Source organism: Apiospora hydei (assembly GCF_038363865.1).
Source record: "Apiospora hydei strain CBS 114990 chromosome Unknown utg000002l_segment0_segment0, whole genome shotgun sequence".
Classification (NCBI taxonomy): Eukaryota; Fungi; Ascomycota; class Sordariomycetes; order Amphisphaeriales; family Apiosporaceae; genus Apiospora; species Apiospora hydei.
Window position 1 is genome coordinate 2281602 of NW_027117361.1, and position 20857 is coordinate 2302458.

The window sequence follows — 20857 nt, forward strand, 5'->3', positions numbered from 1 at the left end:
AGGACAAAGTGATAAGACATTTGGCTGACCGATCCTTGTTATACCTCTCCAGATACCATGGATTTGTGATCTCTTGAAGCTTTGAACCTCTCGTCTCTCCCTACTTAACCCTAGACGTATTTTGACCACCAAAATTTACTTTGCGACGAAACCTAGTATTTTTCTTTCTTTCTACAGCCTCTTGCACAAACCGAGTCTCAATGGCCCAGGAATACATGGATCAAACCAGTGAGGGTTACGATGATGTTCGCCCGGTTTTCTACATCGGCCAACATGACTCCGCCCGAAGCGAGCCTCCCACTGACTTGCAGTATGGGCAAATTCTGAATGCGGGTGTAAGTGGCCCCGAACCCAATTATCTAGACCTACTACTGATTCTCTTACAGTTCGGCTTCACTACGACGCCAGTGACAAACCGTCACTTCTATCAGCGCATCCAGGGCCTGGTCGCCAGCTGCCTTGGGGAATGGGAGAAGTCGGAGCTTCCTAGTTGCCACCCTGACCCCATCGTGCCCCCTTTGACTATAGAGGACACGGCCCTCTTCCCTGACACCTACACCAGTGGTCTCGTTGCCTACTCAAGCCCCTGGATTGATCTGTGCTCCCCAAACCCGGTTGTTTCGAGTATCTCAAGGCAGGTGCTCAATCTCGAAGTCAACTATGCCAACTTCTGTGGCATACGAAGCCTCATCGTCCCAGGCCCGCGGAATGATGCTCTCAAGGCTGGAAGCGGTCAAGGCGTCGCCCAGTTTGCTCGCGCCATCCAGGAGGCTCTCGTGATTGGGACTCGCTTGAACTTCATCATCCACTTGCCCATGTACCGTGAACCCGGCCTCGAGGAGACCATCGAGAACCTGTCCTCTGCGCTGCCTAACAAGGAACAGCCTGGGAGTGACGAACCTGAGGAGATCGACATCTTCAGTACTTGGGACTCATGGAATGTTATACGAACAACTTGCACGTACGATTCGAGATTGTCTGTCGGTAAGTTCTTCCTTAATACGATCTGCCGGGGCTGTGGATGGGCCCTATCGAGCCCACAACGAACATGTGCATTACTAACAAACGCACGCACAGCTGTACGAGTGCCGCGGGTTTTGCCTGAGAAGCAGGTTCAGACAAGATGGTTCTCCGAACCATTGCAGTATCTGACCTTCGGGCCTTCCTCCTTCCAACCCAACAAGAGTGGAAACCCGTCCCTGAGTAAGCACCATCAGGAAATGATTGGTTCATACATGAAGTTGAAGCATGCACCGTACTTCTTGCTCTGCGATGTCGGTCCCGAGCTCAAGGATAGCCCAGAGACACTGCAGGAGAGTGCGGTTCCGGCCGAGGCCGCTTGGCCTTCGCTTTCGGAAGCCTCGCAGCAGCCTACACGGACAACACCGAAGTACTTCAAGACCAATCCTTACGCATCCTATCTACGATATGTCGAAAGCCAGCAGGAGCCGCTCTCGGCGCTGGAACGATCGACCTTGTCCAACTTCCAGGACTGGCTGCAGTCACCCCTCCAACCACTTTCCGATAACCTCGAGTCGGTGACATACGAGGTTTTCGAAGGGGACCCCGTTAAATACAACCAATATGAAGCGGCTTGTGCGGAGGCGCTGACAGAATGGGCCCAGCACAAAAAGCCCACCTCATCGTCTACAGGGGCAGTCGTCATCGCCGTTGCGGGATCCGGTCGTGGGCCCCTTGTCACCCGTGCTCTGAAGGCCAGCGAGACGACCGGCGTACCGGTTCAGGTCTGGGCCGTCGAGAAGAACCCGAACGCTTACGTCTACCTCCTGCGCCAGAACCAGCGCGAGTGGGGCGGGCGAGTGACGGTCGTCAAGACGGACATGCGCGCCTGGAAAGGACCTCTGGTGTCGGGCACCGCCGACGAGAACCCCTTTACGGCAAAGTCGATATCCTGATCTCCGAGCTCTTGGGCTCTTTTGGTGACAACGAGCTCTCACCCGAGTGCCTGGATGGTATCCAGCACGTCCTGGCCAAGCCCCACGGCATCTCGATCCCCAAGTCGTACACGGCGCACATGTCGCCCATCTCCACGCCCCGGATCCACGCCGACATTAGCCAGCGGCTGCCTATGGACCCGCACGGGTTCGAGACGCCCTGGGTCGTGCGTCTCTTCCAGCTCGACTTCGTCGCGGAGAAGGTGCCGGGCCACGCGCGGTTCCAGCAGGCATGGGAGTTTGTGCATCCGCTTCCCGAGTCTACCATGACTATGGTCGATGCGCGGCGGTCCGGAGGCGTCGTTGGAGGCGGTGGCGGATCCATGGCTGGCGGTGTTGGTGCCAACGACCACAACTCGCGCCATTGCCACCTGACGTTCGTTTGCCGGTCCCGCGGCGTGATCCATGGCCTTGCTGGCTACTTCGAGTCTGTGCTCTACGAGCATATGGAGACTGGCAAGACCCCGGTCGAGCTGAGTACGCTGCCAAACAACATTGACCGGAAGAGCAAGGACATGATCTCGTGGTTCCCGATCTTCTTCCCCCTCAAGGTAAGCTTCAAGACTTTTCTATGACGTATGGCCGAAAACTAACGTATATGCAGCAACCTCTCTACTTCCCCCTGACACGGAGCTTGAGGTTAGCATGTGGCGACAGACAGACGACAAGCAGGTATGGTACGAGTGGATGGTCGAAGCGTTTGCCTGGGTTGGCCCAACGCAACGGATCAAGGTCGGAGGCTCTGAGATGTGCAGTAGCCGCAAGATCGCCTGCTTGATGTGAGGGACATCGGGTTCCACCTAGCTCGTGAGGATGGGGGAGCTTGAGGATGGAAATTGGGTATGAGCTTGATTTTGATCCTGGGTATGAGACATGCTATAAAACCACGCATCCACCATTTCCCCGTTTCTTCTTGTGAGGAGCGCGTCCAGCCAAAACGCCAATGCTTGCTTCCTAGTACATGGGCTGTCATGTTCCAGAAAAGACCAAATCTTGCTTTAAACATTTGCACAAGGGTATAGCCACGTGCTGGCGAAAAGCCCGTACCACCAATCCAATCATCGAGGTATTCTCCATCAACAGTGGCCGTGTAATATGTGGTCGTCTTTCTGCTTTCCTCCATGCGTTTTTTTAAGCTTGTCAGCCAGCCAGTAGTGTCCAGACCATCAAGGGTACGGTGTCGTAGCAGCACCCCGTTCGCTCCAGACCGTAGAGCCGGATCCCTCTCCTTGTGCGTACGAACCTCACATTTTCGTTATCGATCCGTGTCCGTCTCTCCCAGCTATCAACCCTCCATCTTCACGTCGGCGCCGCCCTCCCTTGGCCGGCGCCCTTGATCCACAGCACGTTGTTGCACCGGATGAGGATCTGGCCGAGATCGCTGGTGAACTTCTGGTCGATGAACTCTTGCGCGCCCGTGAGCTGGATGTTCATGTAGCTGTCGATGCTGACCAGGCGGCCCTTGTACTCGGTCTCGCCCCACTTGAGTCGCACGACGATGTCCTTGTTGACACTGTGACAGTATATATGGTTAGTGATCGGTCGACGTAGAGTGCAAGACCCCCCTTCGGTCCCTTCTGTCTTGCTGCGCATCTCGGCCGCGAAACGGCGTGCGTGGTGGGCGAAGAGGAAAAGGCTGGAAGGCGGTAACGGGAAAACATACAGGTCTTGCAGCATAGGCCGCGGGTTGATGGGCATAAACTGCGCGCCTGGTTAGCTAAAAGTCCTCGCTGAAGGTAACTGCATGGAATTGCCAGCACTTACACTCATATTGGGCGGTTTGTTGGGCGAGAAATGGGAGATCTCGTCGTTTCGTGTTCACTGTCGCGCGCCTGATTTGGATGGAGCTTGACACTTTAGGTAGGGACTTTTCGAGCTTTGGGAGCGTGGGGCTAAGAAAAGGATGACTAAGGAACCCAAAGGTCCCACATAAACAGCATGACTGGATAGCTGGATCAATGCATGCATAACTCGAGGCAATGGAGGGAGAGGGGGATTCTCATGGCAATGCTCATTTTTATTCATTATTGTGACCAAAGATGGATATGGCCCTTTCAGTTTCTCCGGATCTCCCATTTCAGGTCCTTGATACTGACTTCATCGTTGGCCTTCTCGTCGTAGTCGAACCACTCTCCCTCCTCCAGTTCCACCTCAAATTTCGTGCCTGAGTCCAGGCCATCTGCCAACCATTGGCCCTATACATGGCATACGTCAGTGGTCGTCGCCAACAGACAAAGGGGATATATATATCCGTAAGAAGACAGCGTGCTCACCTCAGGATGGAATTTGGTGAACTCGAGGCCACGGCAATCGAACTCGAGGATCGTCTGTCGCTTGGCCGGCTCTCCCTGTTCGTAGGCTTTGGGCGCTGCCGTGATAGAAGCAGACGACTCTCGCTGCAAATACCACAGTCAGTTGTATTCATACTGATAAGCAGGCCGGCTGGTGAGTAGATGCAACAGACCTTGCAGTTCTTGCACTTCCATACAAAGTTGGCCTCGCCCCGGCTGCCACTCATCTCATTGTTGTCCTGAAATTACGATGAGTATAATTTCCAACGGGACTGCCCTTGCTTCAAGAAGGCACGTCTACGTACGAATCGGCTCACGCCCACGTTGTTGGGATGTGTCTCTCGGCATGACGTGCACTGGACAGTGAATGTGTACCAGAATGGGCTGTCCTCAGTGTCCTTGGGCCGGAGGTTGGTGACGCTAAAGGCTGTAAGCATCTATTCGCATTTTATATACAACAAGGTTCAGCAGTGACTTACCCCGTGAGCTCTGCTGTCAATGCAAGGGTAAACATCGCGAATGATACTTCAGGTTCGTTGAGATCAGATGTGCGGAGAGTGATGCAAAGATGCTGGAGAAATTGTACATTACAGTGAAGCATTAGCCATGGAATAGCCCCGTAGATTTCTATCATGTACCACTGGAATTAACATTTATGTACATGATCCAACAAAGCTACAGCTCACGAAGCGGGTGCCCAGCTTAGATAAGCCTATAGAGCTGACCAGCTCCTTCAATACAGTACCTGTACAGTCTCTGGTTTTTGGATATGGTATTAGGGTATCACTGATTAAATATCAAGGCATCTTCCATCAATTGATTTGGGTGTTTCGACATTGAATACTGGTGATTGCTGGTTGTATCCACTTGGATCCTTAGTGGTCCAGCCAGAGTGCACTGACCTCGCTGACCCCCCCGACCAGCCTTGCCAAGTGACGGAGGTCAATTGGCGAGCCGAAATCGAGGGACTTATCAGCGATTTCAACACCCTGTCCAAGTCTGCTGCCGCCCGCCGACCATGACTTGAACATGCACGCCCTATGGTCCCGAGCAGCCCAAGCCCAGTCATCCTGTCGCTGTAGAGGCTGCCTCCACACTGCTACCACAATAACCCGAAGAGCGACGACTGCTGCATCTCGCCGAAGAGTGACAGCCGCGGATATCTTTACAGCATGCTACACCACTATACTGGGCACCGCAGCCGTGGTGGACGCCCACAGAAAGGAAGACAGGAAGAGGGACCTTGACGAAAAAATAGATAGGGCCCGCGCTGCGTTGGGCAATCTTGCCATTCAAGGGGCCCCGAACCGGAACGAAGCTCGCGACTCCTCAAGCGACAACCCAGGTTCCCTCGAGACACCGGTTGGGACCTCACAATGGGAGGCCGGTATCCCGTCGACAAGCGTTACGTCGCTCCTTCAGGAATTAGGCGATTTGGCCGCCAACACGTATCGAGGCACCACGCGCTCATGGCGGCAGCACCAAGTCGACTGGGCTGCAGTTGAAGCAGCAATTTTGGCGGAAGAACAAGACTTGGACATTGAAATCCGGCATCCCTATACGGAAGCACAAATGGGAAGAACTACGCAAACGATAGAGACTCTGGTTCGCCAATTGCTTTGGCGGTGCCGGGAATCCAAGGACCAGAACACACAGAACACACAGGCAGACGAGGCCCAGACACACGAAAGTATAATAGAAGAGGTAGAAAAGCTTAGGAGCGGCCCTTATTATCCAAGCTACGACAACCCTCGTTCCGACCTGGGAGGGGCTGCCGAGGAGCGCGCTCTCCTGAACAACTCCTTCCGGCGCATATTCGATAAGACCGCCGATGCTAAAGAAGTTGTGGGAAAGATATGCTACAATTTGTTGTTGTCTAGCACGCCGCCCAACATTCACAATTACAACGCATTGATTGCTGGCTTTAATCGCATCCAGCGCCCGGATCTGGCGCAAGCCGTGGTCGACTCTTACTTGACCGATACCAAATGGCCTGCCACTCAACAGACGATGGTATGCTTGCTGAACCACGCAGTGACTACCAACAATATCGAGCAGTTTCGAATCGTTGTGCGCCGAATGCGAGGTGTGGCCGAGGATGGCTTGCATTTCCGAATCGTGAGCAAGAACGCCATCTTCAACTCGCAAGGCCTCTTGTGGGCCGAGGCCAACTGCGCATCCCGTAAACACGCTTGGGTTGAGCGAGCTAAGCGCGGCAATGATGTTTTCGACAACCTCATTAAGGGATGGCTTCACTTTGGCAAGGTTGACGTCGCTTGCATGTCCTTCGTGGCGTGTCTCCGTGAGGGTCGTTTCGTCCCTGTTGATACGATTCAAGGTCTCCTTACTGAGTGCCATTCTACCTTGGACCAGGGAAGCGCCCGACAGCTACTCAAGGGGCTTGGCAAGAACTTTGAGAACTTCGAATCTCTGATGAAAACCATCCATACCAGCTCACCATCAGAGATAATCCGTCCAATATTCGAGATGTTCTACTCATTATTCGACCTTTCCGGCCTACCACAATTACCTATCATTGGTGGTGTAAAGAAATCGCTCAGAGCGATTTTACGCAAGTTTAAGTCTCTCCAGATTGTCACAGAAGCCAAAATTGAGTTCGACGAAATTGAGAGCACCTCCCGCGAAACCATGAGATCGCTTGGCACCGGTAACCCATACAGTGGACGAGTGTCTCGTGCGCTGGCAACGCTTACTGAGAAGCCTACTGAGAAGCCACATAGAAGTCAGACAGATGTCATGCCGACAAAGGCTTTCGGCGGCATTCCAGATCTGGCTGCACTTTTAAAACGTTGCGAGAATTTGGAAGCGAAGACATTGAGGATTGAGGCCCACGTCAAAGTTTTGATCATATATGCCCGTACCGGAGTTCATTGCGATCCTCAATCTCGCCTGCCACCAATCGACTGGCAAAATCGCCAGCCGTACGAACGGTATCCAGCTGTCTTCCACGCCCTTCGGCGTATCAAGACGAGACATTTGTCATCGGAGTTGAATTTGCGGCGTCAATTTTTGCGCGGTCTACCTGATCAGAAACTGGCTAAGCAACTCAAAGACTTGGACCTCTGGCAGAAGTTGGGATTTGCCACACTCATGAGCTTGTACCAAGACGGCCCAAATGCATCCGAACGAGTACGGACTCGGCAGGAACAAACATCACCAGATATTGACGGAATCGAGGGGCAGCTCGAGGATGTCGAGGGCGCAACCAGAGCCATTCTGTTTTCTTTCTTGGATAGAAGAGACCAGCACCGCTTCAGGAAAGTATACCCCAATTGGTATGAGATGCCCCTTGCCAAGCTTTACGAATATCACCACCATGATATAGATGAATTGAAGAGGCCCTCTTCGGGCAGACTTGTCGTTGAGATGGAGAAGGATGAGGCCAACGTGACCACGGTGGCTGGCTCTCCTGAGATGGCAGCGGTACTGGGCTCGGAACCCGAGCAGCTCCCATCGGCATCAGGGGGTTGGCCGTGCACAAGCCCGCCCGCATGTCTTTGCACACTGCGAGACCGGCGTCAATCATGACGGTTCCCGAACGACAGCTGCAGTCACACGAGCAGTTGCAGTTTCGTGCTGCAGACGCCATGGCTTAAGGTTATTTTTATGATTTGTGTTGTACATAGTTAGCATGGGCAACCACAGCTGTAAATACTTCATAGATGATGTATACTTTGTACTCGCGTGCCTGATTTTGTAATGCTCCATCTGACAGATGCTCTCCCACGTCTTGGAGGCACCGCAGTTGGCCCAGACTACCGCCAGCTATTACCCTATTCAGGTTACTCCGTTGTAGCCGGAGCTGACTGCTATAGATCACGTGGGGTAAAAGAAAACGATTTTGGGCTTACGCTAAGCTGAGAGGTACTCATTTCTGATGTGAATAGTGCCAACTAGTTGAGAAGCTGGGGTAATTCTTGGCAAGCACGGAATGAAGTACGGGGGGATGGTGGCGCCGCCTACCGCGTGATCCTGCCTGCGATATGAAATGAAACTGGCCGTTGAATCTGGGCTCCAAGAGTCGGTGAGACACTAGACACATGACGGGACACGTACAACAGTGAGTCTGACGAAGCACTGAGCTGTGGGTGGGTAGCAGGTGGAACGGAAACGGACGAAACGGACAAAATTGGAGTTTAAAGGGAAAATTTTCGACGGATTACGAAGTATGTACCTTGGTGTTGGGCAAGGGGCAAGGAGCGAGGGGCACTTCGATATCTCCGAACGGGGGAAACCAGATTCCTCCCAACTAGGTCGCGGATTTCGTCATTGGCATGACTCCTTCCTGCCAGGCGCAAAAGAAGAGATTTATAGGGAACATCCAAGTGTCTAGACTTGGCGGCAAGACAAGCAAGAGAGGGCGCCCCGAAATAGATTTACGGGGCGGCCGGGTCATGTACCGATAGGTGAGGGGCAGAGTTCAGGCCAATAACCAGCTGCACGGGCTCCTGCTGAGGACCCTTACTGGCCGAATCCAGCTCTGATCGAATGCATGGCATTGAACCTACCAAGGAAGGTTCCCTTTACACGTATGTACATATCTGCGGAAATACCACCGCCAGCAACGAACTCGGTTCCTGCCTCCATTATTTCCCATTGCCCCTCCGGAGCCCCAATGGCGATAGACTTGCTGTCTATTCCTACCACCACCTCTTTCAAGCCCGCCGGTCTCTCATAACACCATCTCCTGGCCGTGGAGCCAACACCTACAGTAAGAGAAGAGAAGAAGATCCCGGCGCTGTACGGCTTGCAAGTTCTCTCCCGTCTAACTGACTGATGCCAGACCCATTACATTCTTCCTAAATACACCCACCGCGCTACGTGTCAGTCGCGACGACATTCACTTCCCACCACACAATCAGCTGTGGCCGAACTTGTACGCAACCACACGACATGAAGTTCGGCAGGAATCTTTCGAGGAACCAAGTCCCCGAGTGGGCGGCTTCCTACATCAATTACAAGGGCCTGAAGAAGCTGATCAAGGCGGCTGCTGCCACGGCGACGGCGGGGGAGAACGCAGATCTAGCAGGTGGGCAATAAACCTTCCTCGGCCGTCTACCGAGGCCGTTTGGACAACCTAACCCTTCCCCAGAATTCTTCTTTGCCCTGGACCGCAACCTCGAGGATGTCGACGAGTTCTACAACAAGAAGTTCGCCGAAGCACACCGTCGCGTGAAGCTCCTCCAAGACCGATACGGCAGAAGCCCCGAAGTCATTGCCGATCTCGACGATGACGAGGTCGAAGAGCTCATGGGCGCCCTTCTCGAGCTGCGAAATCAGCTGAGAAACCTCCAGTTCTTTGGCGACATCAATCGCAGGGGCTTCGTCAAGATTACGAAAAAGTTGGACAAGAAGGTCCCGACAAACACGACCACCCAGCATCGCTACATCACCACCAAAGTAGACCCGAAGCCGTTCGCCAAAGATCACACTGCCGTTCGGCTCGTTAACGAAATCAACAAATGGCTTTCCGTCTTGGGCGATTCGCAAAATCTTGACGACAATGCATCAGATAGATCTGCGCGCTCTGCGCGATCCCTGGGCAGAGCGTCTGTCAAGGCCATGCTGAACATTCCCCAACCTATACTTGAGATGGTCGATCAGGCTATAAGATCGGACGATGTCACCAGTTTGCAGAAGTGTTTGACCGACGCCAACTTGGTCAACTTGGAGCCTGCCTCTCAGGCGATGCTACTCAACAATTTGCAGCGTTCCATTTCCTCACGCTCGAAGGCTTGTATTGCGTACTTGCTACAGCAAGTAAAATTCTTAGAGGAAGTCGATGATTTGAACGAGCGTAACTGTATTCATCGCCTTGTCATCCAGATCGGCCGAAGTAAGTCGGCAGATGCCGGCGATACCGACTCCAATACCGTCTCATTTCCTGTTGGCTCTCACTTCAACAGTCATTACGCAACTCCTGCAGGCCGTCCCGAGAACGGAATCAAGGAAAACTTATTGGGCAAGGATGATGAAGCTGTGCAGATTCTCATGTATGTCCTCGACTGTTTGCAACCCGAACAACGCCAGGCTCTGGCGAAAAGGGACTCTTTGGGCCGCTTGCCATTGCATTACGCGGCGCAATTTGGGTTTGTGGTACTCTGTCAGATCATCATGTCCAAGATGCAAGAATGGGGCCAATTTGATGTCGAGAATGGCATCGACGCCCCGGAATGGCAAGATAAGGAGGGCAACGCACCACTCCATCTTGCTGTCATTGGTGGTCATCCTCTTACTACCAAGGCCCTGCTCGAGGGAGAGAACTGGCGAGGAGATAGCTCGGCGGTCGCGCACTCCCGTGGCGATGTCCCCAAGTCAAGTGTTGTTCTCGCCATAGCGGTGAAATCTAACTACACGAACATTGTAAAGATGCTTGTCGAAGCTGGAGTTGACATCAACTGGCAAGACGAGACGGGAGAAACCGCCATGCACATCGCTGCTAGATTCGGCCATGTTGACATTGTCAAAATACTCCTTGACGGCACAGATCAGCAAAGAGTCAACCTGGAACTCGCTGAAAAGTCATTTGCCTGGACGCCCTTGCATATTGCGGCCGTTGACGGGCACCTGCCTGTAGCTCAGCTTTTGGTGGAAGCCGGAGCTGAGGTGAACAAGATGGACTCATTTGGCTGGACTCCTAAGGAACACGCTGCCCTTCGTGGCCATATGCCAATTGCTGACCTGCTCTTGGCCAACATGGACCCTGAGACGCTAGGAAGCGGACCCGATGACCCGGAGCCTCCTTCTAAGAACGGCACTTCGCCCCCGGAAACGTCGTCGCTGGATGATCGGCGCTCGAATGGTAGCACACGCACTGCGGAGCCCGTCAAATCCTTTGGCCATCGTTACCTGAAGGATTCCAGCTTGGTCCTCGTCAGTTTAGGGTCCATGGACATACGCAAGAACACGGAAGGCGTCAAATTGGATCGTGTGCCATTGGCAGAGGCTCACAACAACCAACTGGACACTGCCCTCTCGGTCGTGATCTCGGCGCAGGGCGCAACTGGTGACCCTACAATCATTGATCTTCCGGTCCACGACAACATCTCAACAGAACCTATTCTGTTCCACACGCAGAGAATTTCTAAGGTAAAGCTCATGTTTGACATTGTGCCCACATACTCTGGAAACGAGAAGCACAAGGTTGGACGAGGAGTCGCTCTGCTCTCTTCTGTACGCCCGACTCTGGGCAGTAACCGCATGAGTCTCCAGGGCGATGTTTGCGTACCAATTATGGCGGCAAACCTGGAGGTCATTGGAACCGTCAACTTCAACTTTTTGGTCATCACGCCCTTCTCGCATCCAAATATGGAGGTCAATTCCCAGCAAACATATTGGAAAAAGATGTCATCCACAATGGTTTTCGGCCACCGAGGCCTTGGAAAGAATGTCACTACCAACAAGTCGTTGCAGCTGGGAGAGAACACGATCCCTTCTTTCATCGCTGCGGCTAATCTTGGAGCCAATTACGTCGAGTTTGATGTACAGCTGACCAAGGACCACGTGCCAGTCATTTACCACGACTTCTTAGTCAGTGAGACTGGCATAGACGCACCGGTGCACACCTTGACGCTGGAACAGTTCTTGCATATCAACCCGGAGGCCAAACCTCGGCGAGATGGCCCTGATGCAGCCAAGAAGACCCTGGTTGAGAAGAAGCTACGCAGTAACTCGCCTGGGCCACGCCAGCGATCTCTTTCCATGGGCTTCGCTGGTGACGGTAGTGGAGAGCTGGACGAGCGCATGAAACACACTCGGGATTTCAAGGAGAAGGGCTACAAAGGCAATTCACGAGGAAACTTCATCCAGGCGCCCTTTGCCACGCTCGAGGACCTCTTCCGAGAGCTCCCGGAGAGTGTCGGGTTCAACATCGAGTTGAAGTACCCAATGCTTCACGAAAGCGAGGAGCACGAGATGGATATCTACGCCGTGGAACTCAACTCCTTCTGCGACACGGTCCTCGCCAAGGTCTACGATTTGGCCAAGACGCGCAATCTCATCTTCAGCAGTTTCAATCCCGACATCTGCCTGTGCCTCAGCTTCAAGCAGCCCAGTATCCCGATTATGTTCTTGACGGATGCCGGTTGCTCGCCTGTGGGCGACATTCGCGCCAGCAGTCTGCAGGAGGCCGTGCGGTTTGCCAGCCGCTGGAACTTGCTGGGTATTGTCAGTGTGGCGCGGCCGTTCGTCAACAGCCCGCGGCTGGTGCGAGTGGTCAAGCAGAGCGGGTTGGTGTGCGTCAGCTACGGCGCTCAAAACAACGACCCAGTCCTAGTCCAGGTAATTTCATGCTCATTCAGAAATCGCGACTCCCTAGGCTCCCCCTTTTACTAATAGTTTCTGGTGTAGCGACAAGTCAAGGAGGGTATCGATGCGGTCATTGTCGACAACGTGCTGGCCATTCGCAAGGGTCTCACTAAGGAGGACGCCGCTAAGAGTGCGCAGATCATGCTGGACAGCACTGCGGTGTTGAAGAATGCGGTAGCGGAAGTTGCGGAATAGGGGGGCGCCGGTAGTGCCCCTCATTTGCAGCTTAGCCAACGGTTGTACAAGTGGAATGGATACAGGTAGATAGATACATAGATATTCCTGGTATTTGCTATTTGGCCGTAGTTGCTATCCACTCAAGTCTGTTCGCCGAGAGTTGCTCAACGATACTACCTGCTGCTGCTACCTGTATGTGCGATAAATGACGTGAGTATATGTGTTTTGCGTTTGTTGGATACTCGCGTTCTTACACTCGGGTGACGGTGACGAAAATGGCTTAGTCAGCCCCCGGGACATTACATAACACAGCGTCTGGAAGGTACCTTCTAGTTACATTTACTCGAACCTAGTCTCTAGCCGATCGGTGTCTATCTTCTTCCTTCGCCGGCCGGATCGTGGCGTGGGACATCATTTCATCATCTCGCCCCAGTCATTCGACAGTGAGTTGAAGTCTTCGTAGGTGCCGGCGGAAACAATGTGGCCTTCTCGTCCAGCAACTCCCATACGAGCATCTCGATAGTCTGCACAGTTGGAAGCGACTGTCATCTCCACCGCCCGCAGCAGCAGCAGCAGCAGCCGCCGCCGCCGCCGCAGCTCGCTTCGCTTTGACCATATTCCCAATTCGACTACTTTCCATCCTTTACCGTTTCTATCTTTCGTACCCATCACCATCATCGGCAATTTGAGACAGCCGTACTAGAAGCCACCCGGCCTTGGGTCGCCACGCCGTGCATCATGGCGTTTCAAGCGCCAGCGCTTCCGAGCATCGCTGCGGCGACGACGGAGCTCTGGCCCTCGATGGCTACCACCCTCCTCATGCCCTTCCGAGCACCATCGTCGCCTCTCAACCAGGTGCGGTCCAAGACCGATTCGAACCGCTCGATCGTCGCAACCCGGTCGCATACAACCTCGGCCGTGCAATCCGCCAAGTTTGAGCTGCCCGAATTCCTCCGCGACCCTCGAGTCGAGTCCGCTCTTGTCCGGGCCTCGCCCACCCCACGGTACATTCCATCTGTTCTGAACATCCACAACTCTATCGCCGGCATGGCCGGTGGAGCTCTTCTTGCATCGAACCCGGTTACGCGCCGACTGTACTCCCAGAGTCTCGTCGGCCGTTCTTTCTCTACTTCGGCACTGTCGCGCGCATCGGTTTTCTCCAGCCCGCTGCTCAGCATCGCTACGGCACAACGGCGTTCAATCCAGACCGGTGGCTTGTCGAGGAATCTACTTGCCCATATGGAACAGACTGCGAACAGGAACCCGACAAGTGCTACCGCTCAAAATGCCTTCTACCAGGCCTTGGTGAAGGCGAACATGCCTGCAATCATCATCGAACGATACCGCTCCGGACGATTTGCCTCCAATGCCGCTGCCGATGAAGCCTACGAGAAGGCTTTGTCGCTGTTGAGTCCGGGAGGCGCTAACGTGAACGAGCATGTCGAGGATAAGCTTCCTGGAGACCTGACGCCTACGCAGCTTCAAGCTGTCAAACAAGCACTTGCCGCTCGATCTCGCGGAGGCAACCTGGCCGTGAACAAAACTACATCGGGCACTGGAGGTAAGGATGGCCCTCTGCATGTGGTTGTTGATGAAAGCTTTGGAAGCACCTTTTTAAAATGGTTCAAGTTTATTCTATGGTTCTGCCTCATCACTTACCTCAGTCTGGTTATTATTACTATGCTGGTTGAGAGCCTGAGTGTATTCAAGCGAGCTGGCGGCACCAAGGTTGACAGTGAGGCCAAGGCTGAGAACCAGAAGACCAAGTTTTCCGACGTTCACGGCTGCGATGACGCCAAGGAAGAGCTGCAAGAAATGGTCGAGTTTCTGCGCAACCCGGACAAGTTCTCTGCTCTCGGCGGCAAGCTCCCCAAGGGTGTTCTTCTGGTCGGCCCTCCTGGAACTGGTAAAACACTCTTAGCACGAGCAGTTGCTGGTGAAGCTGGAGTTCCCTTCTTCTACATGTCTGGCAGCGAATTCGATGAAGTCTACGTTGGTGTTGGTGCTAAAAGGGTTCGAGAGCTCTTTGCGGCTGCCAAGTCAAAATCCCCGTCTATTGTTTTCATTGACGAGCTGGATGCCATAGGTGGCAAGCGTAACGCTAGGGACGCTACATACGTCAAGCAAACGCTCAACCAGCTCCTTACCGAGCTCGACGGGTTCGATCAGAACAGCGGTGTCATTATCATGGCTGCTACCAACTTCCCTCAATCTCTGGACAAAGCCTTGACACGCCCGGGTCGTTTCGACCGTCACGTCAATGTAGAACTGCCTGATGTTCGTGGCCGCCTTGCTATCCTTCAACACCACGCCAAGCGGGTCAAGGCTGCCAAAGATGTTGATTTGAAGGCCATCGCGATGACAACCAGTGGTCTTTCCGGAGCTGAACTCGAGAATATCGTCAACCAGGCAGCCGTGCATGCAAGCCGGGCCAAAGCTTCATTCGTCTCCATCAAGGACTTTGATTGGGCCAAGGACAGAGTCATCATGGGAGCTGAGCGCAAGACTATGGTCATCACCCCTGAGGAGAAGAGGATGACGGCCTACCATGAGGCTGGCCACGCCCTACTCATGCTATGGAGTGGCGAGGCGAAGAGCGCAGCCAACTCTCTCTACAAGGTCACTGTCTTGGCCCGCGGTCCTTCGCTTGGACACACGGCCTATCTGCCTCAGATGGACAAGTACTCTTTCTCGGTGCAGAACTACCGCTCCATGATCGATGTTGCCCTTGGCGGCAAGCTGGCCGAGGAAATCGTTTATGGCGCGGACAACGTGAGCAGTGGCGCTTCTAGCGTAAGTTGATGCAACCGAAATCTGTCAAGATGTCATTGTACTCACACAGTCTACTAATAACAATACGTGTACAGGATCTCAAGAGCGCAACGCATACTGCTTTCACCATGGTCGCAGCTCTGGGCATGTCCACCAAACTAGGGCACATGGACTACGCCAGCAGGTACGAGAACCTCAGCAGTGAAACCAAGGCCCAGATCGAGGCCGAGGTTCAGCGTATCTTGAACGAGTCGTACGAGCGTTGCAGGAAGCTCCTAACAGAGCGTCGCAAGGAGCTTGATCTCCTCGCACAAGCTCTTGTCGAGTACGAGACACTTGATAAGTCCGAAGTCGAGAAGGTGATTCGGGGAGAGAAGCTTCCGGATCGTATCTCGGTCCCCAAGGGGCCGATGGTTGTTCCGGCACCAGAAAAGACGCCAGCCCCAGGTCTACCGTCGCCCGGTGGTAGCGGTGGTGGCCAGTCACCACCGCCGCCGCCAGCCCCGCCAGCTCCTGGCGGTTTTCCTTCCTGATTGAGTGGCTGATTCAGGCCAGTCATGGAAACAAAAAGTAATAGGAAAATGATTGGTTGGACGTTGCGTTGGGGGTTCGGAAAAACCTGTAGATTTTGAGCCTTTCCTCACGGCTAAAGAGCATGGAGTAATGGGACAGCTTTTTAAATTGCGCTACGATGGCTAGGCAGTGTAGGCTCTGTACAGGACAGCCCCTGCCCCAAGAAGGGGCCCGGAGATGGTATCTCTGAGCACTTGCACTTGATTGATTCGGGGGCTGGGAGGCTCGTCCGAAGCAGCGTTCGTTCACGAATGATGTGATGGCAGCGATTGCAAAAAGCATATGTTGCTTTGCCACGGAGCTGGACTTTGTACAGCATGATGGGCAGGCAATAACCATCGGGTAAATGACGGAAACGGTCAGTAATGTCCACGGATGGACAGACCTCACAAGCGATGCATCACCCCCCTGAGGGGATGATATCTTGGAAGTGTTTTATGGGGCATTCAGTGTAAAGGTAGTTTTCTTTGTTGTTTGTATTGGGTTGTGCAAAACAAATCAATATATCCCTCGCCTCCGCAATATGTAGGTTTATGCCAGCAATTTCTCTCCCTTCGAGTGACACCGAGATTGGGTGAGAGCTCCTCCTTTCATGGACGTAATGTGTCGTGAGGTGATACGAAGTTGACGTCTGAGGGTTGGACAGGCGAAGAAACGGATGGCGAGCCGGTGACTTGAGCCGTTGCTGCTGCCCGCTTGTGCTACTATGGAATGCCGGTGGCACATTGCGGCGGCCTTGTCTCAGACACACGAGCTGTAAATAGCCGCCGGCATAAGCGCCCGCGAGAAATTGCTCGACAGGGCCATTGCCCATTCCCGCCCGCGGTTTGTTGTTTCGAGCCGGCCCGTCTAGCCCGGTCGGCCACTCATTCCTTCCACTGCCACACTCACTGACTGCACTTACCGTGACTCTCTTATAGGAGGCAAGCAAGGCATACTGCCTGACCGCATCCCGCCAACATGATCGTCTATCTACTTATCCATCTGCCTGCTTTCAAATGCCATGGCACGGTAGCAATCGTATGTATGGTATAGTGGTGATAGTCTAAGCCTCCCAGTCGCCTCCACTCGGCCCTCCCCCTTTCAGGCAACACGCCTTCCAGCCAGATGCACACAATCTGGGCGCATCGAGTCCTTGGGCGATCCCATCAATCCGCTGGCAGGCAGATAGACAGTAGATAGCACCCTCTCCCGGGCACCCGTTTTCTCCATCAGGTTTTTGTTTTCGGGGGTGAGATCCTCTCGCTCTTCTTACTCTCCCTTTTTCTCCATCTTCCCACCCCGACTAGAAGACAGCCAGACCACCGTCTACCGCCTGGCTTCTTCTCCCTTACTCCCTTTCTCCTCGCCCAGGATCTGACGGACACACAGGTTCAACTCTGTCTCGTTTCTCTTCGTTGTGTGCCTCTCGAGTCTGGCACACGAGGAGTCTGTCTTCTTGATGTTGCCAGAACCCCAAAGGACAGCTGGCTTGCTTCCCTCTGCAATATCGAAATTTCACCAGAACCGCCCAAGTATCGGAAAATCATCAAAGTTCATATTCAGGAACGCGTTATGTGGTCGAGGAACTATTGATACACAAAATATCCGGGGTCTCGTTTCAATCAATTCATCAAAGGGATTCGGCCGTTCAAAAATAACTCTTGGTCTCTCTCCTCTTCGTCTTCTGGTCCATATGTCCGCATATCCAGAAGGAAGCACCGTCTCCTCAATCGACGCTTCCAGACAAAACGTTGAGATATCAGTCAAGTCGCCAACACCATCTTTCTTCGACATCGAGTTCCCCTTCTCTCGTCAACATCGTCAACATCCTCCACAAGTGGTATCAATCCCCCCTGACGAGCCAGAGCCCTCCCGCGACATAAGAGAAGAAGTGATCAAAACAAAATGAAACCAAGACAGGAATGGAATGCCCAGGATAAGTCAAAGCACGCCACAAGATGGAAATCCATAAACCCAAAAAATGCCGCCATTTTTCGTCTTCTTCAACCAAGTCGTCATTATCCAATGCGACCACACACTATGTTACATGGGGGGCGGTCCGAGAACCCCCTGATCCGTCCGTGGACGAACTCCTTCAACCCCTCCCCAGCCCCCCCTCAGTCTCTTCCCTCCCAACTCGAGACTTCGATCTCGCCGATTAATAAGTTGCGCATTACGTCGTTCAGTCAAATTAAGGGCTGTCCGCGGCAGAAACAAAGAACCGGGAGACGAAGATGGAAATATATGCCAGTAACTTCGTGCTCGGCGAAGGTGAGCCCGCCCTCCCAGAAATCCTTTGGGTTTGGCCCTTTTTGATCCGGCATGGTATGCAGGGTCATGTCGCCTCAGTCGTGCCGCCGGTTTTTCATGGATGTAAAGTTGGTACTGGTTCATGCACCGAAAATATGTTCATCGTGGAATTCGTTTGGGTGCTGGGTTGCGGGCCACGCATCATCTACCCAGCGAAGAGATGCCAATCAAAATAACGGATATTAAGCAGTCTTGGTGAGCGCCAAGGGAAGGAACATGTCGATATGCACAAGTGCCGCCTGGACCGAGATAAGAAAGACGAATTATGCCAGAAAAGTCAATGTGCAATGCACGCCGCCCAGTGATGGAATTAAGGTGAGTGATGCGAAGCGACCAAGGAAAGATGCTGCCAGGTGCTGGTGGTGTCGAGTTGTATTAATATATGCCAGGCTGTTTGTTTCCGGCTGACAGGCGGCACACAGCGACACGGCCATGTGCGACGGCGAGGGCCGGAAAGCGATTAGGAACAGCGCAGGCGCCATGCGATGGCTCAGCTCGCTAGGTTTGGTGAGCATTAGGCGCGCTCGGGGTGTCGCCAGAAAATCAAGGACAACGGGTGTGGAATCCACATCCGCGCCAGATCGAAATCATACGGTGCTGTGAACCCGTGGTATATATGATCGCTGATGCAGGAACATGAATAGGACGCTAACGATGGTACTGGATGTTGTACACAAGTCTCAAAGGACTTCTCTCGAAATTACTGTATGCCGCCAGTGGTGATCAACAGCGGTGGTGGGTATTGAAGACAAGATCAATCGTGTGAATGGGGCCCAGGCAACTCTCAACAAGCCGGCCGCCGTTCCATTACATGGTTTCGAGCCGCGCGCTGGGCATTTGCATGGATGGGTCGTCGAAATCCGGTTTGATGGCCCACGGGTCATAAACCCCAGAGCCATATGTGGGAAGCTGGCCGATTGTGGCAACCTCTACGGGAGCTTGGTATGCCACACCGTTGTACCAGTGCTCCTCTTGCTGTGTTGAGGGCGCCTGCGAAGGAACCGCTTGGGAGGCCGGAAGAGGCTGCGGCATCTGCTGGGCGTATTGTACCATTGGCTGTTGAGGCGGATGCTCTACCACTGGCGATGTGCTGTGCAGGGCGTAAGTCGCAGTCTGTGCCGGCTGGTGGGTGTAGAAGCCATCTTGGTGGGCAGAAGGGCTACGACCTGATGCAGGCGAGAAAGTGCTTGGACTGCTCTGGATCGACCCAGTAAGCCCGGCAGCAGTGTACGGAATCTCAAGCGGCAAGCGCTCGACTTGTTGCCTCGGCACTTGGTATGTTGACATTGGATTCGTGTTGAGTGTAGCTACACCCGGGTTGCTATGTTCAGTGACATAGTACGAGTGTTGTGGCATGCTCGTCGTCCGATGAAGCATCTGTGCGCCAGGGTGTTGTTGGTGTTGGTGCTGGTGCTGATGCGGATGCTGGTGCGCCTGTTGTTGTTGTTGTTGTTGTTGTTGCTGCTGCTGCTCCTGTATCGACTGGCCATGGTACTCGTGTGGTCCCGAGGACACGCTGTGGCGATGGTTGAACTGTTGCATGCCGTACCCAAGGTGCTGGCCAAAGTCGGCAAAGGAAGCCGCTCGGTGAAGGCTGTGGCCATGGATGCCAGGATGGCCAGCTAAGCTGACGCTTTGTGGCCACTGCATAGCTGATAACCTCGGAGTCGTCGGTGACTCGCCTCCATCCGACTCGGAGGTACAATCATCTATCTCGGAGGAGTGGATGCCTCGTTGATGAGAGCGTCGTTGGTGTTTTACCATGGTAGTCTTCCGGCAAAAGCTCTTCAAACATCCTTCGTGGGCACACTTATACGGTCGCTTGCCTGTGTGGATTCGACGATGTCGTGCAAGACTCGATGACTATCGTTGGTGTCAGCAAGTTTCTGAAACCAGGCAGTCCCATTCCCGATGACCTACATCTGAGAAGCGCTTCCCGCAGCCTATATGTTGGCACTGATGAGGTTTCTCGCCGGTATGGGTGCGAATATGGACGGTCAATGCACTCCGTTGGATGAAGCTCTTTCCACAGCCGGGGGTTACACATGAGTATGGTCTCTCATTCGTGTGTATGCGGTAGTGCCGTTGCAAGTCCGACTTGCGGTTGAAGCTCTGTCTCCTGTGTAAGCCAAGCGCACGACGGCAGGACGACGTCGGGGATGGGGAAGCCCAAGTCATTCTGTCAACATACCTTGTTGCAGGATTGCCAGTCACACTGGAAGGGGCGAGCCGTAGGCTCGTTCTCCACAAGTTCCATTAACTCCATCTCTTCGGTTGCTGTCTAACAAAAAATCTGAGTTCCGAGAACAAACTCTCTGGGCGAGCGGATCACAGCACTTATAAACCCTTAGGGATAGCGAGTTAGTGGGGAAGTCCTGGTTCAACTGAGGCAGGGCACCGATGACCTGAGATGGCGAGGGAACAGGGGTAGCTCTTGATGGTTCGGGTGTGGATTCGAGGTGGAGGACA

The 20857-nt window shown here is 53.6% G+C and overlaps 7 protein-coding genes across 7 annotated transcripts; 4 read left to right on the forward strand and 3 right to left on the reverse strand.

Annotated features, from left to right (window-relative positions):
• Positions 1–200: 200 nt before the first annotated feature.
• Positions 201–2738, forward strand: PG997_000748 (PRMT5 arginine-N-methyltransferase; the record flags this gene model as incomplete). Its single annotated transcript, XM_066805063.1, has 5 exons — positions 201–335; positions 387–984; positions 1078–1807; positions 1858–2478; positions 2519–2738. 5 exons carry the CDS (start codon positions 201–203, stop codon positions 2736–2738), a joined length of 2304 nt encoding a protein of 767 aa, XP_066674836.1.
• Positions 2739–3254: 516 nt separating this feature from the next.
• PG997_000749 (uncharacterized protein) lies at positions 3255–3725 on the reverse strand (the record flags this gene model as incomplete). The annotated part of the gene is made up of 3 exons (XM_066805064.1): positions 3255–3468; positions 3619–3656; positions 3720–3725. 3 exons carry the CDS (start codon positions 3723–3725, stop codon positions 3255–3257), a joined length of 258 nt encoding a protein of 85 aa, XP_066674837.1.
• Positions 3726–4009: 284 nt separating this feature from the next.
• On the reverse strand, positions 4010–4770 carry PG997_000750 (uncharacterized protein; the record flags this gene model as incomplete). Its single annotated transcript, XM_066805065.1, has 5 exons — positions 4010–4150; positions 4229–4351; positions 4420–4485; positions 4552–4683; positions 4726–4770. Coding segments are annotated over 5 exons (507 nt in total), but the record flags the coding sequence as incomplete, so codon positions are not given.
• A 505-nt stretch (positions 4771–5275) lies between these two features.
• On the forward strand, positions 5276–7795 carry PG997_000751 (pentatricopeptide repeat domain-containing protein; the record flags this gene model as incomplete). The annotated part of the gene is made up of 1 exon (XM_066805066.1): positions 5276–7795. One exon carries the CDS (start codon positions 5276–5278, stop codon positions 7793–7795), a length of 2520 nt encoding a protein of 839 aa, XP_066674839.1.
• A 1365-nt stretch (positions 7796–9160) lies between these two features.
• On the forward strand, positions 9161–12769 carry PG997_000752 (glycerophosphoryl diester phosphodiesterase; the record flags this gene model as incomplete). Its single annotated transcript, XM_066805067.1, has 3 exons — positions 9161–9296; positions 9360–12547; positions 12617–12769. 3 exons carry the CDS (start codon positions 9161–9163, stop codon positions 12767–12769), a joined length of 3477 nt encoding a protein of 1158 aa, XP_066674840.1.
• A 720-nt stretch (positions 12770–13489) lies between these two features.
• On the forward strand, positions 13490–16056 carry PG997_000753 (Mitochondrial inner membrane i-AAA protease supercomplex subunit YME1; the record flags this gene model as incomplete). The annotated part of the gene is made up of 2 exons (XM_066805068.1): positions 13490–15544; positions 15619–16056. The coding sequence occupies 2 exons, from the start codon at positions 13490–13492 to the stop codon at positions 16054–16056; spliced, it is 2493 nt and encodes an 830-aa protein (XP_066674841.1).
• A 3139-nt stretch (positions 16057–19195) lies between these two features.
• On the reverse strand, positions 19196–20654 carry PG997_000754 (uncharacterized protein; the record flags this gene model as incomplete). Its single annotated transcript, XM_066805069.1, has 2 exons — positions 19196–20251; positions 20580–20654. The coding sequence occupies 2 exons, from the start codon at positions 20652–20654 to the stop codon at positions 19196–19198; spliced, it is 1131 nt and encodes a 376-aa protein (XP_066674842.1).
• Positions 20655–20857: the final 203 nt, after the last annotated feature.